Source organism: Xyrauchen texanus, chromosome 46 (genome assembly GCF_025860055.1).
Source record: "Xyrauchen texanus isolate HMW12.3.18 chromosome 46, RBS_HiC_50CHRs, whole genome shotgun sequence".
Taxonomy (NCBI): Eukaryota; Metazoa; Chordata; class Actinopteri; order Cypriniformes; family Catostomidae; genus Xyrauchen; species Xyrauchen texanus.
The window spans coordinates 19,305,585-19,325,318 of record NC_068321.1 but is presented as its reverse complement, the minus strand read 5'-3'; the positions used below and the strand labels follow the sequence as shown (position 1 = coordinate 19,325,318).

The 19,734-nt window shown below is 38.8% G+C and overlaps 1 protein-coding gene across 2 annotated transcripts in view; it reads left to right on the top strand.

Annotated features, from left to right (window-relative positions):
* LOC127637906 (junctophilin-3-like) overlaps positions 1-19,124 on the top strand; it is a 44,828-nt gene extending 25,704 nt beyond the window's left edge. The window contains exons 3-5 of one of the 2 annotated variants that reach the window (XM_052119148.1): positions 9,550-9,674; positions 13,539-14,500; positions 17,642-19,124. In XM_052119148.1, coding sequence (XP_051975108.1) covers positions 9,550-9,674; positions 13,539-14,500; positions 17,642-17,722 — 1,168 coding nt within the window. In that variant the 3' untranslated portion in view covers positions 17,723-19,124. Of the gene's footprint in view, positions 1-9,549; positions 9,675-13,538; positions 14,501-16,665; positions 16,780-17,641 lie in introns of those variants that run through there. The other variant, XM_052119149.1, reaches the window with a different exon arrangement.
* The last annotated feature ends 610 nt before the right edge of the window (positions 19,125-19,734 follow it).

Below are 19,734 nucleotides of genomic sequence, written 5' to 3'. Positions count from 1 at the left end.
GACACACACAGGGTTCTAATAGCAACCAATGAGACATGAGTTACACAGTGTTTATTTTTTTTGCTAATTGCTAAACTTACTACAGAAAAACATTTGACTTAAGATTCTTTAGTGTGTCAATATGAAATATACATTTTCGACTCCCAAACAGGGAGCCCTGCAACAGATGGTATGGTCCCCACAGAGCCCACCACTGAACATCGAGTCAGTCTGGGATTACATGTAAAGAAGCAGTTGAGACAGCCTAAATATATAGAAGAAATGTGGTGAATTCTCTAAGAAGATTGGAACATCCTATCTGCCAACAACCAAGAAAAACTGTGTCCAGGTGTACCTAGGAGAATTGGTGCTGTTTTGAAGGCAAAGGTGGTCGCACCAAATATTTTTTGAACTTTGTATGAAGTTAACTGATAATGTTAATGACATTAAATGGGAGTGGTGGCAGCATAGTGGGCTAAAGCACAGAACTGGTAAACAGAATGTTGCTGGTTCGATCCCAGCAGCCACCACAATTGTGTGCTTGAGCAAGGCACTTAACTCCAGGTTGCTCCGAGGGGATTATCCCTGTAAGAAGTGCACTTTTATGCACTTTTGATAAAAGTGTCTGCCAAACGCATGAATGTAAATGATAAATGAAAACTATTTATGTAATAATTTTTTTAAGAAATCGTCACTATGCAACATTGTTCACAAGAGCCTAAAACTTTTGCACAGTACTGTAGATGTGTACTATTTTTGAAAACTCACGTTCATTAGTGCTCCCATGTTGAGATCATATGATCATCCAAATATTTCTCGCTTTATCCCAATAATCCCCTAAAAATGGACTCATGTCACTCACATAATGAATTAATCATGGCTTACCACAACTTGTGCATTTCTACAATGGCATCAGCAACTGAGAACATCAGTTCTATCAGGAAGACTCACAGACTTGAGTGAAATTTAAGATTACATTTTTTTGATGAACATAAAACAGAAAAGTAATGTCTCTCTTTGACGTAGGCCCCGTCTGGCGAAGTTGTACTCTGAACCATCATATCCTGCCGGAGATAGGAGGCAGGGGCGAGGAGCCTACCCCCGTGCAGGATGGGACTCAACTGGTGCTGGTGGGGTGGTGGAGGTTGCCGTGTTAGCACGCTGAAACAGCCATGTGATAGATTGTGAGCAGACTTATAAAGCAATGGCTTACATGTGATTGGCTAGGAATTACTCAGCTAATGGTGCGATGCTGTACAGCTGCTAGTCTTCCTGCTAGAACTACGCTGCGCTGACATCTCTTGCCACTAGTTGTCCACAAACAAAATCAAAAGAATTACTGAGTGCACCTTTAACCAGACAACAAGCAACTTGTCTGTTCACACTGGACGTGAAACTGCTGCGTGACGTGACACAGCCAATCAGAAGCAAATTGATGTTTACAGTTATGAGGAGCAGGATTTTGGATCAAAAAGATTATACTGTGGGCAGGGCTACCCAGCATTCCACAGAAATAGAAACAAAATTAACAACAAAGTGTCCTTTAACTTGTCATGGCTGGTATGTTGTTTTAGTTTAATCAGGCTATATCAATTGGGTCAACACATTAGTTGTTTGTCCGTTCGGCTCTATTTTGCAGCCATATTACATATGAGCATCTTAAATTTGTTTTTGTTTGTAGTGTTTCTTTGTGGAAATGGTGGGTACTCTATTTTTAAGCACACCTAAAATAATTTACCAAGAATGGAGCACCCCTTTGGGTGCACTGAGTGACCCTTAGAGTAGAGAAAAATAAAAGGAATGAGAATTTTTAAGGAATGCCTAAGTGTTCTAAAGGGAGTGATAGTTCGAAAGAGGTTTTGACATGAAAACATAAAAAAATGCTTGCTGGAGTCAACCTGGTATAGCCAACAACCATTTTATTTACAGGCCTAGCTGTTATTACACTTGCTATAATACTTGATAATATATATATCTGTATATAAAATAATACATTTAGTCGAAATCTGAACTTGATTTGATCTTTACACTTTTTTATTTTTTTATTTAAATGCTTCCTCCTACCCCATCTTAATATACAGAGACAAATATAAGTAAGCTATTCTTAGGTTTATTCCCCCGAAAACTATATGGTGTTATCGAAAATTAGCTTATTTTGAGCATAGTGACCAGCCCGGCCAACAGAGCAACATTGGCTCAACCAATGGCATGAGTTTGGGGTTGGACTATATGTTCCATCCTGGGAGTATTAAGGAAACTTCTGAAAACAGTCATTTTTGAAATATTGCAATTTCAATTGGTGCTGCTAGTGGCGCAGAAATCCCCTTTAAATAAAATTTCCGGGTTCAATAAAAGTTAATTCAATACAAGTAATTTTCTGGGTTCAATGGTGTCCTTGCGCATATTGTGTGAAATTGATCTTGTTTACTGGCTTTACATGGTCATGACATGAGTTGAAAGATTGAATATAACTTAGTAAGTGATTTAATATAATGGACACATGATAACAAGTGTAATATTTAAGTCTTGTGGCTATACTTTTGAAACTTTGTGTTTTTTAAGAGGTCCTATTATGCTTTTGGGGATTTTACCTTTCCTTTAATGTGTAACATAGCTCTATGTGCATGTAAAAGGTCTGCAAAGTTACGTAGCACAAAGTCCACTCAAAAGGGTGCTATTCTCTCCCACAGACAACACTGCTTAAGAACTACACGAAACGCCTGGTTTGTAGTCCATCCATTTCTTCCGTAAAAGTATCTACGTCACTATGTAACAAATTTGCGTAATCCAGGGCTACTTTGGACTGTCCTCAAACAAACATAGTTATAGCAGAGGCCAGGATGAGTTGGGTTAGTGTTGTCGCCATGTTGAGAAGATGCTATATTTTTCACTGTGAAAGCAAAACCTATTTGAATTGGAATCAGTGGTTAAAATGTATTATAATTATTTAGCAGTACAACCATAACCAGTGCCGGATTTTCAAGTCACTTAACCCTGAAAGATGGTGCATTTCCCACTTTGTTGAGACAATCTGGCACTTCTGGATCACAACCTGTATGTATGTTTGATTATTTGTGGATTTATCTGCTACCGATAGTTCAAATGCAGAGTTTTGTGTTGCAGCTACGGTGTACACCCAGTGCACAGCTGTAGGCCTCTGCTAACCTGCTAGCTAATGTTGAAATAGTTTTGCTAATCAGCTGCGGGCCACTTTTACCTACAATTGTGTAGAATTATGCAGATTGTTTGTTGATCTTACTATCGTGAATAGTGATCAAGTGTGGAGATGGATTTATTTTTACAGTCAGTAATTTTACATCTGCAATCCACGGTAGTGCTCGGCTAACTTGCTATGTAAAGTTTTTGTTTTGGTAAGGGTTTACTATTCAGCTGTGGGCCGACTTTTACCTAAAACTGTGTAGCAAAATGGTAGATCTCAAGAGTCTTATATAATTATATAATTAGAAGCTGTAATATTACTGCCACTATTCACGGTAGTCCAAGCCTAACTTGCTCACTATCTCTCTAATACACATGGTAATGTCCAACCATTATTATTATTATTATTATTATTATTAGATTATTATTAGCATAATATTGGCTCTTTAACATTTATCCCTGTGCAATGCCTTGTGCTATAGACTTCCATTGTAAGTACAATGCTGTCGAAATAGCCTAACTTGTATTGAACCCGAAACATTCCATTAAACAAAGAATACATTGCAGAACTTGAAGTCACACACATCCAGTAGGTAATTAAACAAACATGCGCACATACACACACAAACAGGATGCAGGATAGACTAGTGAAGATCTAGATGACTGAGAATATCACATAACAGTTAATCTGATTATCTTGGCAGGGTCAAAGGAGCTGCTACACCTGCACTGAGGCACTAATGCCGGAAGCAACCATGAGTCATCTGCAACTCAAAGCTTTGTTCTGATGGTCATGGGGCGGCTTATTTGGGCCATCCTTAGAGATTAGTTTATTGTTTTCACACTAGCTCCACCATCTCTTTCTGAGAATCTCTGACATTAATCAAATTCCACAATTTATTATTAAAGTGGCCATAATCTACACTTTTGTTGCATCATATTTTGGCAAGTCCACTTACAATGTTAGTCAAAGATTCTTTGTATTATAGAGTGATTAAAATGTTCTTAAAAAGATGGAACAGTTGTACTGTAAGTCGTGCGTGTGTAATTGATCATGAAAAGGAAGGGAGAGTGTTCATAGCTTTCTGTAAAAGTCAAGAGAGGAGAATGTGAATGAGAGGCAGGGCTTTGTGAAAAAAATAAAAAGAGTGTGTGTGTGTGTGTGTGTGTGTGTGTGTGTGTGTGTGTGTGTGTGTGTGTGTGTGTGTGTGTGTGTGTGTGTGTGTGTGTGTGTGTAAATGAAATAGAGTGAAAGAACTAGTGGGAGGTGCCGGCACGTGTTTGAGCACAATATGTAGGACGAAAGGAACAAGGGAGTGTGGACCTTTGTTCGCGTTATGGAAGGGTGAGAGTGTTTGCACGTGAATAAGTGTTAATGTATGTGACCAGGGGTGGACTGGCCATAGGGAGCGCTGGGAATTTTCCTGGTAGACCAACCATGAAACAGAGCCGAACGGACGAACACCCAATGTGTTGACCCAATTGATTTAACTTGATTAAACTAAAAACGTTATTGCAAGAAATCCAAATAAGGCAACTCTCTTATAGCTCTATTAATCAGAATAGAATATTAATTTGTATCTGCTCATGTCCAAACAAAAGTGATTTTGGGTGCTATGAGACACCGGAACTTGTGAGACTACATTGATCAAAGAAACACATTATTGGAGCACAAGTAAAAGAACATTAATACATTTTCACTAAAGATGATAAGCGAAAGAATCATAACAGTCTCATGGCTTACATTTTGTCATTTATTGTAGTCTTTGTGTATTATATTTATAGAAAAATAAGAGAATTATGTTGATTAAATTACTATGCAGAATAGCTAAAATGCATCTAAATTAATGGCAAGAACTAGAATCTCCAGTATTTCCAGAAGATAATAGTGGTAAAATACTTGGATGTCTTGGTTTATTCGGAATATGCTGATTGCACTGTATACAGGCACGGATTTAGAAAGCAGAGGCCTCTGGGCACAAAATCTTGGGCCCCCCCCCCCTCCCAGAAATTTTCAGAAATATGCTCGTGGAGACAGAGACGTCTGATAGCTCACCCTTTTTGTTTTCTTTATTTTACAAAAGCACAAGGTTTTGTTGTTAATGTGAGTGTACACAAATAAAAGTAGACCCATTATAGTCTCTAATGACGTCTTACACTTTTCTGTATGCCCCAAAATGACGGAGAATTTTATGTTGTTTCCGCTGTAATGACGACGTAATGCCGGCGCGTCCGTTGACCCCAGAGGATTAATCAGCAGAAGGTTCTAAAAATATTAAAAACAACAAAGCGATACTTCTCTGCAGTGAACTGACGGAATAAGACGAAAGATATTGGCTACTTTTAAAATATTATGTGAAATATTATGTGAAAGTACCCTGAACTAGAGAATGACTCCCACATATTATGCATTGATAAGCCTAGACCGCATATCTGGTCATAAAAATTAACAGTCAACATTAATACAACAACGTTACATGATTTAAAAAGCAACTTATCATACGGGGACAGAGGGGTGGTGAAATACGGGTGCTGGACTCTAGCGAAATCAGAAAAAATATTGATTTAGTTGGGTCGGTGCACAGAGATTCGGAAGGCTTCAGCGCCAATCCGGGCATCTATAATAATCAGGGTTTTTAATAAGGGGAAAAAGTAATAGATAGAACTACATTTTGAGGCTGTCCAACTGGTAATGTACGTTTACCTACCCGTCACCGCCGGGTCTCTGCCGCCTTCAGCAGGTGTCTGTCTTTCCAGCCGGGCTGTGGTTCTTTGTCTTGTCGTGCTGGTGCTGATGCTCAGGTTCATCTGAAATAGCAAGGCTGGATGTTGTGCTAAACTTCGCTAGCATCACCGCAGGCACCGCGCTAAATAAAGGCTCTTTATGGTTGGAATATTTCTCCTAATTAAATCCTCTCTGCTATCCTTCTCCCTTTTAGCTTTCCATTTTGTGGCTCCACTGCTCCACCGTTTTTTATCCATGTTGTTTGTTTTTTTCGATGTACTCAATTCTCTTTTTCTACCGCCGGTCTTGCCGCTATCAACAGTTTCCGCGGTAACCTGACTCATTGTCATCATCAGACACAGCCGACACAGCCAAAAAACTGATCATGATACTTTGTGTCCAAATAAATGATTGTTAACGCACATACACACAAACACACACTCATTATTTAATTTTATTTTAACTTAATTTTAAATAAATAATAAAAAAAAAAAAGGATGAGGCCACACAGTTAGTGGGGTCTTGGAGGCCCCCTACAGGTCGGAGGCCCCCGGGCACCGGCCCAATCAGCCCGGTGGTAAATCCGGCCTTGACTGTATACATGAATATATTTATTCTATATGCAAAATTTAAACCAAGATACTACTACAATATTTTTGTCTATCAGATATACATAGTATATTTATATGTGTTTCTTTGATTGCTAAAATGTGTATGTTCAGCACAAGGTGTTTATGTGACCCAGAATTCTAATTAATACAGACACAGGCCAGCTGTCTTATTCAGATTTCTAGAATGTTAAAAACTTGAATTATTGCAGTCACCTTAATCTGTTTACATATTGATAATATTTTGATATAACATTTTTAGTGCTGTCAGTCGAAAACATATTTATTGTGATTAATCCCTTAATATTTCATGGTCTTGCAGATTTTGAAAGTGTTGAAATGTATCTATATATATATATATATATATATATATATTTCTTTTCCTGTCAAAATGCATTTATTTCCTATTTAGGAAAGAAAACTAAACAATAAGTAACAATTTAATGCTTTATTAACATTTTCTTAACAAAGTCTTCCACAGTATAAAGATAGAAATGCACTAAAATAGCACCAATTCAAGTAACATTAAACGTTTCACTAAGTCTAAGTGGGAGAATGACTAATTAAAATAACTAGTCCCCCCATAGGCTGCAAATTCATTGCAATGGGCATTAAATATCTTAAACCCTCATCCTCCACAATATTAATCAGCTGGCATCAGCTGATTGCTTTGTTAAAGCAATCATGAAGCTGCGTTCATGATTCGCCGCTTTGAACTCCACATGAAAAGCATTTGCAGACAAACAAATTCTCATTCTCTGTTTTGGTGATAGTTAAGCCTTGACGTGCTTCTGTGGTAATTAAATTGCACCTTCACAATAAAAAAAGAAAGTCTTAATTTATTCTGGATACCCTGATTACCATGCAAGAATGTATACAGGAATATTCACTATATAAATAGAATAAAACCAGTACATCTCCTCTCACAGAACCTATGGATCAGGATTATTTGCATGCATGTGTGTGTGTGTGGTATATACTGTACATGCCGCTTACAGGCCCTCTATTAGTGAATGAATGGTTTCTCACTTGCAGCCGAGTTCTGACTGTACTCTCAACACCTCCAGACGCATCCCACAATCCTCCTCTCATTCTCCTCTGTTATCTAATTGTTTGTCCTTTTTATACCCCACGCCATCTTATGCTCTCCCTCACTTTCTCTACTCTCCCGTTGCCAGGACAACCGGCAAGGCACTGAGTGAATGCAATCCTAAGATCTCTTCATCCGACCTACCTCGCCATAGCTCACCATCACACACTCATACGCAAAACTCTCCGATACACTCACATACACTCTCATACGCGCTCATATTCTTGCTTTGGCTGACTGGGTGAAGATAGCCTAGAGCAAAAGAAAGAGATCACAATCGATGAGCATCGTCATGCAATACTGCACCAAGACAATCACTGCACAAATAAGGAGAGAGAGAATGAGAGTGGTAGACCAAGGAAAAAGTTCATAGAGAAACAGGAAGTATCCTCATGGCTTGGGTTCATGTGTTCCTATAGCTCATCTGGATGGATGGATGGATGGATGGATGGATGGATGGATGGATGGATGGATGGATGGATGGGTGGGTGGGTGGTTGGATGGATTCATTTATTTATTTATTTTAATTTGGGCAAACTATCCCTTTAAATGCATTTCAAATACTATTTGTATAAAAGTGCCTTTTTATGTGATCCAATCAAATATTTTTTTGATGAATAAGATCTATGGTGCGATATTTAATATATACTTAAAGATACATAACAAACTTACAGTTACAAGTTACAGACTATCTAACACACCAGCATAATATTGTGCGTCATCATCAAAGCAGAAGTCTCAATCGAGAACAGGTAAAACAGATGTCTGTGATGAATGGGGAATCACACATTAAAAGGGGTGGTTGTGAAAACTAGCACACTTTTATTCACACAGAAACACAGACAACATTGATTTCCTCAGTGAATTATTTAGCAGGCACAGCAAGCAGCACTGTTCACTATTCTTAGAGGTGCACTTGGGAAATACTGAACAATAGTCATGTATTGCACTGCATCTTGGTAGAAAAAAATTGGCTTGTGAAAAAATACCATGCTTGTTTTTTCAAGACTGTTGGCAAGGTTTCTGGAGTAAATTGCAAAAGCACTGCATAAACCATTCTGCAACCACCTGACATCATGAGATATTTAGGCTACATTCCAACATAGTTATTAAAACTGTAGTGAAAACAGTTTTACAGGTCACAAAGTAGAGTCTTGGCAAGTTTACACCATAAAAACAAGTGAGAATTACAGTGTCAGGGAGGCATGACTGTGTTGGGTCCTCAGAGCAGCACTCCAAGTGAGGCTGGGTGACTGGTGTGTAATTGTTTGCCTTTAGGCTGTATTTATCATCAACCCTTGGATAATCGGACTGTGAAGGTCTTGCTAGTCACTGATGCATGTTCCTTATAAATGTAATGACTGGATTGCTAATTTGGGAAACCATATGTTTATATGTGGTCAGGGTTGTTCAATGAAAACCAAACAACAAAACCATTTAAAAGAACTTGATAATTAAACATGATAATATACTGTAATGGTATATTAAAATACACTTTTGGTAGAACATTCTGGTGTCCTTAGGAATTTGCTTGAACACAACATGAAATCAAAAACGACCCTATTTGCTTTCTTTATAAACATGCATGAATTATAAGAATGCCATGAATGTTCATTTGTCCTTGTTACATCAATGTAAAAAATGTAATAACTTTATCCACTTCAAAAACTAATTTTCTGCTTCACTGATGTAACTAAGACCATTTGGGTGGGGAAAAATTATATTTACAATCATATAACAGCCTTACATTTCACGCTCCAATAAAATCCTGAAGGATAAAATCAAATCTTGTCTACATTTATCACTCTGAATATTCTGTTTAATCCGTAAATAAGTCACATAATGTAAGTTAAATGCATTACGAATGCCTTGTCGTGTTGTCTTTAAATATTTGTAGGTTTTAATGCAGGTTTGTCCACAAATCCATTATTTTGCTCTTTTCTAACATGGCTCTTACTGTGTCTTTCTCTGTACAACTCAAACCTAAGGACGGCTCATGCCAGAGGGAAAGCGGAAGCAGCGACAGTAACAGCACAGAAAGCCCAGGAAGAGTGCAGACTGGCCCGGATCACCGCCAAAGAGTTCTCCCCCTCTTTCCAGCACAGAGGAAACAGTGAGTGCAACCAGCTGAGTCTGGAGACTAAAAATAACTGGGACTTCAAACTGTTCGACAGTGCTTTCCAGTTAGCTCTGAACACTAAATACTCTGACAAGATCACTCCCCCCTGTGATTTGAATGCTTAAAATATCTCTCATCGATTCTTTCGTTGCCTTACACTTACAAATATAGATGAAGAGAATGATTTAGTGCTCATAAATGTTTTTTGTTTTTTTTGCCACCTCAAGCTAGAAAGGTAGATGTTAGGAATGGGTGGTATGGCCAAAATCGTACAACACTGTATGAGTAATTTTACATCACTTACAGTAGATATAACAAAATAGTCAAACAAAATGTTCTTTTTTTTTTTATTAAATAACTATTTGGTACCATGCCTATTTTTGTATAGTCCAGTGAATGAAATAGTTATCAAATGAAAGGTACTTCATCTCATTTGATCATTATCTGTTTTATGTGGAAAATTGGGTGCATAATAATTACGTGACTGTGGCGAACGTTTCGCAAATTTTTGGGGGGTTTCTTACATGTATCTTGGCAGTTCTGAGGCAAAACATCAACTGAGTGGTGCAAAAAGTTAATGATCTATTGAGTTTTAATTTAGCAACACCCACCTCCCTACCCTAAACCTTAAACCTAAACCTAGCCGATAAAAAAGCAAATGCAAGATGAAAAATGCAATTGCTGAAGCAACCTCATCATTTTGTGGTGCTCCTATGACACCTATGCTTGTAATCTGCCGTTTTACTAGTGATTTGTGTGAAAGTGAATAAAAGTCATCCTTGATTTAGCATCTCAAGTGTTCATTTCACCAGGAAACATTGAGTCACCTAAAAGTGAAGCAAAGATGTAGGTATAGTGTTTCTATGAGCCAGGTTGTGCAAAACTATCTTTACATTTTGTAATGATACTTGAGTTAAAAAAAAACAAAAGAGTCAAATCAGTACATTATAAAACAAATGTCCTGCCCACTGATAGCCACGCAGATATATCTACGAGGAATAAACCATTTAGCAAAATCTCTCCCATCAAACATTATACAGTATATTTTCATACCATCCAGCCCTAGTAGATGCATATGATTGTGTTAATAATAGCCCAAGTAGAACAGCAAGTATGACAGGGGAAAAAGATGCTGAGCGTGTAGGTGCGGGAATGGTTCCGGGCTGTAGGGGTCAATGCCCCCACCGTGCCGTGCGGGGGTAATGAGTGATAGAAGAGGCAATAAGAAGATGAGGGGAGGTCAGTACTGACCTTTCCAATGAGCCCACGCGAAACAAGCCGACACACACAAACCGAAATGTATGCATGCACACACAATACCCACACACATTTTCACACCACCCACATGCAGTCACATAAACACATATACAAAGTCACACATTTGGTAGCTGTAATACCCCCACACCTATTGGCAGAGTTGTGTGTATACACAATTTATACACTCTCAGATCACATCCCATTAAATCATACAACACGATTTACAGTATAGGAGAGCTACAGTATAAGCGCACATGCTGTGCTGGATTAGTGTATGCGACCTCCTGGAAGGGTTGATATTTCTAAGAACACATCCATAGTAATCTATTTTCAGTTTCCTAATGTCATCATTTACCAAAGTAAGTAGTAATGGAGAGTTTTTTTGAAAACACTGTTCCAGTGTGGATGAGACGCGTAAACGTAGCAATCAAAACGTTTTCAAAAGAAAACTAAAATCACGTACAGTTTAAACTGGAGCCAAACAAAGTTGTCAATCCTTTTCTGAGTTTTTAATCCTGTCCTGTTTGATTATTTATGGGAGTCTCAACTGTCCTGCTAGAATACTGTGTGTATTAGGGCTGGGCATTATGTAAAAATTATTTTATTGATAATTGCCTGAAAAAACATTGCAATATCCGATTACATCATCAACCCCTCTGCCGAGGGTCAGTGAAGTTGTTTGCTTTATTGATTTTGCTTTAAAATTTTCATTCATTTATTGAAATACAAAAAACATAAACACTAAGACATTTCTAAATTGAAATTGCACTTTAAACTAAACGAAAAACAATAAAATAACAAAGTGATCAAAAAATCGTATTTAACCACCTTATTTAACGGCTCCATTTGCCATCACGCAAGCATCCGTCAATGACACCAGATGGAAAATTGCATATAGCCTACAGATTAAGAATAATTTGCAGCATTCTCATAGATTACATTATTCTTGCAAACAGTTTTCAGATGAATGAAACAGAGAAAAAAAGAGTGAAAAATCTTTACATGCACTTGTTCCACGAGACATGTGTGTGTTCCACTGTCCACATGACAGGCTCGCGCTGCACGACTCTGAACAAACAGCAAATCGGACACAAGCAGCTGCATATCTGTTCTTAAAAATAAAATAAGCGCGTGTCTTTGTAATTAACAGCATTTCTTGTCATGTGTCACTCCGATACGTCGCCCACCTGTTGCAGGTAGATGAGAAAAATTACCAACGCATGAAATATTTGGATTTGGACGAGGAGCTTGTGAACTGGATTCAGCCTCATAGCATTTTGCGGGTGGAGGGTGCTAGTTTCACACTCTGGCCACTGTTTTATATATTTGGCGACTTCCCATGGTTTTCCATTTCCTAAAATTGTCGATCATCGCCTATTCGCAATCGACATCAGGATCTTTGTAAGACATCGTCGATATCTATCGCCTAGCCCTAGTGTGTATGAATGAATAACTGAAGTCAGGCCTTTTCTATTCTTATGGTAGCCATGAATAATGGCTATAAACATAGTCAAGAGTGTTGAAGTAAATATTAAAGATGGTGGTGGCTTCCAAAGCAGCAGAAAGCAGCTGTTTATCAAGGCTTATCAAAACTCTGCAACACTTAACAGAAGTTTATAAAATAAATTGTTGAACGAAAATAGTTTACATAAAATTGGTTAAACTGCTTCTTGTTGTCATTTGGCATGTAATGTCCTTCAAAATGTTAGAATAAACTTTAGATGTGCTAACTTGCAAAAGATTTGTAAATGCTAAAAACCATATTTATAGTTGGAATTAAAAGCCTTTTGGAGTTTAAATGAAAGATATTTACTTAGGGGTTTGTAGGGATGCGAGCACACTGCCTGTAGCTTATATGTTGGTAGCTAATGTCTGAACAAAAGGATTTTGTATGAACTGTAAGGTTAATGACAAAGTTTTTGAAGTCAGTCCTGAATTAACTGTGGCATGTACACAGATGCATGGTTGGCACAGCCTGCAGTTAGTAGACATCAATCAGCAACACACAGCAGTGGGAGTTGGATGTCAGGCAGGACTGGATCTGGATATGCCAGGCTTTGAAATTCTCAGGATATGTATCCCAAAGTTGATACAGGGAAACAAATAGAAGTATTCCATGTAATCTCTCAATTATTATCAGGTCATAAAATCAGTAAACATGATAAGTATAGAAGGATCAACAAAATTCTGTTTAGAAGTTATAGGTTGTGTAGAACATGTTGACTGCAGGACATGTCAAATTTCTTGTCTACTACCCATATACAAAAATACATGTACAATGGAATTTATTGGGCAACCATTGTAAGCTTTCCCCATAGACTTCAATTGTAAGAGCAGAGTGGTCAACACATTTTTTGTTTATACAAACTAAGGGATGAATTTATTTTGATGAGCTGATTTTCTGTGGTCAAAAACAGAATGCCACAAATCATTTTTTATATTGTCTTAATTAGATATGCATACATTTTGTCTGTATAAGACAGATGGAAGCTTCTCATCACCTACACACATTTGCAGAATGCTATACTAAATTTCAAGCATGTGGCATGCCTACATGCTTTAAAATTAAAGCTCTGACTCGTCTCTTTTGTCTCCGAGTAGGAGTGGAGTGCCAGCGACCCAAACAGCAGAACTCCAGTGAGAACGACGTGGAGGTGATCTCCAGCGGAACAGCAGACAGCACCGAACTCTATATGAAGGGCTCCACGCCCCCGGACCTAACTCCAGATGTGAGCCCCACCCCCAGCCGGCCCTCCACACCTCCCCGAAGCCCCACCACCAAAGTTTCCCTCCGCACCAAAAACGCCCGCTTCCTGCGGCAGAGCGCAGTGGATGAGGAGCGCGGAGGAACACAAGAGATCCAGGTGCTGATGGAGGGAAGAGGTGGTGGGGGTTCGGGTGGAGAGAACTTGAGGGCGAACAGCTGGAGCGAGGACAAGCGCCCCTCCCAAGGGGGCAGTAGTAGAGGGGGTAGCCGGGGCAGTAGTCGCTCCACAACGCCCTCAGTGCAGGATGAGGTGCGGGCTGGGGCAGCACGGGCCAATGGTCACAAGCACTCCTCCAATCACAAGCCTCGAGATCACAGTTTGTCCAATCACAAAGCCTTGCGGGACAGGAGGGATGGTCCCTCAGCTTCTTGGACCTCGCAACGGATACATGGGGACAGTTTGGCCCACTCCCGCCTCCTAGAGCAAGACGAGGAGAAACTGAGCAATTACGAAATGGAGATGAGGCCGTTGCAGCCAATGGACTCCCATAATTCACAGAAGCCCTATGGGCACGGGGAGGAGTGGCACATTCACGTGGAGTCACGTGGACATATGCTACAGCGACGGGGCAAAAATCGAGAGCGGGAGCGGGATGTCCGAGATGCCTCAGGGGCCAGGGACGCCCGGGAGGGGCCGGCCCAAGACTCAGTGCAAAAGTTGGACAGTCTACGCGTTGGGGAAAAGCTAGAGGCTCGGCCCCTGCGTAGGGACCTCACACTTTCACCCCCACAAAAATCCCCACCTATTGCACTAGAGCACGATGACGAGAATCAGTCTCAACTCAAAGTAAACTCGGTAAGTGATTAAGCACTACAACAGCAACAAATAGGTCTGGTGGTACAATCATGTACTGTCTGCATATTGTTTAAAAATACTTTCAACTATTTAACAGCCTTAAAAGTCAGCATGAAATCAAAAAGGAACCCTCTTTAAGTTCTTATAATTTAAAAAAGGCCTGTACCACTAGTATCACCAAATGTCAGAAAACAAAGACCAAATGGAACTGCAAAATTAATAACTGTTTTCAAACAGATTTCACAAACAATCCCTTTACCTGCCATTGGTCGCCCAAATAGATAGTCCTGCCACAAACCCACGCCAGTGGTTGAACCAATGTTGCTGTTTTGGGCTGGTCTGGTCTAGATGCACAAATAAACAGAGCAATATTTTGAAACCACAGTGTTGAATATTAAGCAAGAATAGTATTGTAAGAAATAAAAAGGAAAAAAAAGAATCACACACTTTAATACATGTTCCTGGTCTTATTATGCACAGTCATCCAATGAAAAACTATTGTCTTTATTAACTTTTTTTTAAATGTAAAGATTTGCCCACTAAAACTACTTTTCTTTATCAGCTGACGTCACCTAGCCCTCTTATTTTTCAACCACTCTCCTGGCTCTACTCTGTTCTCTGCTTGCTTTATATGATTCAATCATTTCCCTGATGAAATCAAGTCCCGCCCCACATTTTTATCCTGTTGAATCCAGTTTCACTTGGTAATCCTCCACATTACGGAGTAAAATTTGGGGAATTATGAAGTTTTGAATGCCTTTTTTTATGGTGACTTTAAAATTAATAAAATAAATGTGAACATTTTCCTGAATCATAACACCAATTAATTTGATAGTAATATTACATCATTTTAAATACTAAATACATTTCTAATTAACTGCAACCATTCCAGGTGCTTTTGCATGCATCAGTGCCTGAGAGCACATAGGTAGGTAAAACAACCTCCACAAACACAGTGTAGGTGTGTGGAGTCCCTGGGGAACATGCGAGCCGACAACAGTCCAAGACACGACCTGACTACATATCCAAACTTTAAACTGTCCCCTTTCACAGCCTAGCGCCATGCAATCTTTAGCTGCGCTAAGAACACCTTGGTAACAGCAAATTGGCAAAGTGGCTCCTTCCACAACACAGCTCTACATTGGCTCTCCCACACTCAGTTGCTAGGGAACAGCTTATGCCTTGCTCGTGTTGCAGCCAATCAAATGATGAGAATGAGTTCCAGGAAGGAGGGGGTTTATGTTTGTATCTGCAGAGAGGAAAGCAGTGCAGCAGACTTGAGTAAGACAGGTTAACATGAAACAGAAACACATGCACATAATAGTTTGCCCTGACAAACAAATAAAACATATGGTTAAACCAAAATTTAAATTCTGTCATCATACACTCATGTTTCCTTCAAATTTTAAAAGAGAAAAAAGTTATATGTGTGTGGAGTTATCAAATAATGACAGAATTTTCACTTTTTGGGTGAACATTGTCAACACTTACAAACATCTTTATCGAGATACATAAACTGCAGAATAGCTTAGTACAAGAAGAGGAATAACAGGCCCTATACAGCATACTGCTATCTGACAGTAAAATAAAACATTTTGGGAGTGAAAAATGTACTGTAGTTGTTAAACCTGAAGACACTAAATGTGACTCTGTAAGATATACTTGTCATAATTCATTGTGCAAAATCAGCAATCAGGGCATCTTCTTAACAGTGCTGCATCCGGTTCGCTTGTAACAGCCTAATTTCATGCCTCACATGTGTCTTGCATGTGCAGTGCGCGTGTCTCTCTGCTCAGCGGTTGTAAACATTGTCCACGACACACTTACATGAGCCCATCAATTAAAAACCGTGGTTGACAAACTTGTCTCTGTGCAAATGCACTCATCTTTATGGGGGCTCATCCAATGCAGCACAGGCTCTCATTTCCATTCAGATAATACCACATCTCTCCATTGAGCCGAGGGGAACGGAATAATCAGCTTTCTTTAAATATGCTCTGTGAGTGTGCAGGTGTTTTTTGGTGGTCTAATATGTGTATGGCTTAATAAACCATTTTAAACCAATTTTGCACTACTGCAGCAAGTGGTGTTTTAGCTCAAAACCCTGTTTTAGCCACAAATCATCCAAAGAATCTTCTTCTTCTTCTTTCGGCTGCTCCCGTTAGGGGTCGCCACAGCGGACCATCTGTGATCCGCATATTTGACTTGGCACAGGACTTACGCCGGATGTCCTTCCTGACGCAACCCCAAGTGGCTGGGGGACTCTCACTCAAACCTACGGGGCAATTTTACAGTCTCCAATTCACTTAACCTGCATGTTTAGGTAAGATGGTGCCCCCCTAGGGAGTTGGAGCCCTATGCAGACTTTTGCAATATGCGTATAGGGAGCGGCGGTACTGATAGCAACCTTCAGCCTTCTCAATCACAATTTTTGATTTTAATGCATCTATTCTTCCACTACAAACTCTTCAGGCATGTTTGTAAGTTGTGTTCTCTGGTTTGTTGTTAATATCGCTGGTGGTCCTGTTGAAGCGAAAATCAAAACAAGTTTTCGCTTGAACACCACATCTCACACGTGCTGCGTATCTACTGTTGCCCTCATGTAAAGAGCTCTAAAGCCTGCATGCAGATTCATGAATGAGCACAAGAGATTAACGGTCAGTGAAAGTTTGTACTTAATAATACATATGATTTCGGTTTATTTCGCACCAAACCATATCGTATACTTTCATAACAATCCTGAGTCTCATGGAGTAATTTATTAGACTTATGAATTATACCTTTTGAAGAGGTGGTCACCATAAACTGCCATTGTATATGACATCAATGAGCACAATTTTCACAATTTCTAGCTTTGTGTTAAGAAAAAGAAAGAAATTCATATGGGGTTATAACAGCACATGGGTGAGTAACAGACTGAATTCAGAAGAGGCAAGTCTAAATACATTTTTGTGGTAATCAACATTGTGCCACAAATGCTGTCGATTGAGCTAAACTTGTATTGAACATGGAATATTTCTTTACTGATCCGGTTGCAGTGGTTCTCAGGTTTACAGTTCTGGAGAGAATGATTCAGTATTTTAAATGAGTTTGGTGACAAATACTGATGTTTTCCTTCTTTCTCTGTTTTTCACTCAACAGGGCTCCAACTCAATTCTGGTTGTCATGGTGATTTTGCTCAACATCGGAGTCGCCATTTTGTTTGTCCATTTTTTTATTTAAAAAACACTGCATTGCCTATAATTTCCTCTTGTTCGGCTATACTCTATTATCAAATCATTTATCATGACTGATATGGCCCAGGCCTGTTCTTTTTTTTTTTAAACAAACAAACAACCAACTACTTCTATTTATGTCACAGCATGTCAATATGCTGAGGATGGCAACACAAAACGGGGCTCAACAGTTCTGTCTGCTTCTCTGTCTCCAAAGAGCTATTTCATTCCTTTTTTTTTATCTGAAATATAGACTTAAAAGCATCCTTCTGAACTTCTAGTTTTAACCTATGTATTCAGTTACTCATTAACATTGTTCTAAATCGATATACTTGTTTCTTTTTTATTTCATATTTCCTTACTTGCCTTTTCTTGACAATGCTGGTGGCTTTGTTTCTGTTTTCATTTGGGTTTGGTTTGTATTTTGGGTGCTGGACTGATACGAATGGTGGCTTTGGTGAGGGAGGGTGCGCAAGGTGGTGTAAGGGTGTAAAGCGCAACCACCATCGACATCTTATCGTTTGACGGCAATGTTACACAGCCATGATATCAACAGGTTCAAAGTGATGGATAAACGGCCCCTGTCTAACCCTACCTGCCTTCCTCTTGCACCACTCCTAAGCATTGCTTATGTTTCTCCATGTCCTCACTTTTGTGACTCATCGGAATCAGACACCAAGTGTTCTTCTCATGTCCTATACACCTTCATTTCCCCCTGTGTGGTACATCTCAAACTACAGTGCAAGTGGGCCCAGAATGTCATGGTGGGCCAGAAATGAAATTTCAAGCTGTTGAATGATTTCTCTTTTTTATAAGTTGGTTTCAGTCCTCTAATCTAATTGGACAAGAGTTGTTCCAGAAGTGCTGATATTTAGTAGTAGGGCTAACAACTTAAATTCACTTGCTAGTAGAAAATGTTTCAAATGTCAAAAATCAATCTGGCCAACAACTGCTAAAAAAGCTTAAGCACAGCTACACTAAAGTGGGTTAGTAAAAGTTAAAATTTGGTTTTCACAGAGGGAAAGCACCACCAATTTATCAGTATCTGTAGTAGTGGATGTAACCCACATGCATTTGAAAAAAATCCAAAATCCAAAAGTTCTACGATCTGAAAGGGCTTCATCATATATCATGAAACATTCTCAGCAGAATAAATCATAACACACTTCGAGTGATTTATCTTTCTATAAATAGGTTCTGCATTTATATGATTATATTGTGCATTCATTAAGGCATTTAATCTTTTGAAACACACTTCTCAGTTTGAGCTCTAGACAGGAGAATCTCATGAAACCCATCTAGAACATGCCCAGGTCATATTTCACCCCAAAATCTAAATAAATATTTAGCAAAAAGAAAAAAGATAATTAAGCACATTTTACACAACCACAAACCCATCATTTTCAATACTGCGATAAAGTATTTATTATTGTTATGTATAAAAGTAAGTAAGAAATACTACCATACTGTCTAAATACTAAGTAAATTCATTAAATTAAACACTTCATAATTTTATATATATATATATATATATATATATATATATATATATATATATATATATATATATATATATTATAGGGCTGTTGATATAACGCGTTAATTCAGTGCCATTAATTTGACTAAAAATAACGCATTAAAAAAATTAACGCCATTAATCGCAATGCCCCCCCGGAATGTAATATGGAAGACTCCTGAGAAATGCAAGCTTGTAGTACCACCTGTTTACTCAAGAGGGCAGTAAGTGAAACTTCAGCTGTATGGCAATGCGCAGTTTATACAGTGAAGAAAAACACCCTTGAGCAGCAGAACAACAAAAACGTGCGTTACGTTCTTGCGTTCAAAACACTTGATGGAGCGCAAATCCGAACTAAGGAATCTCAGGATGTGTTCTAAGTATTAAACTATATTTAACTGGACACAGTGACCTAAAAATTTTATGTTTATGACGCAACACATCCAAGACGCTACACAAGCATGTCTGACGCAGCTGTTCATTGACGGATCCTTAAACAAGCC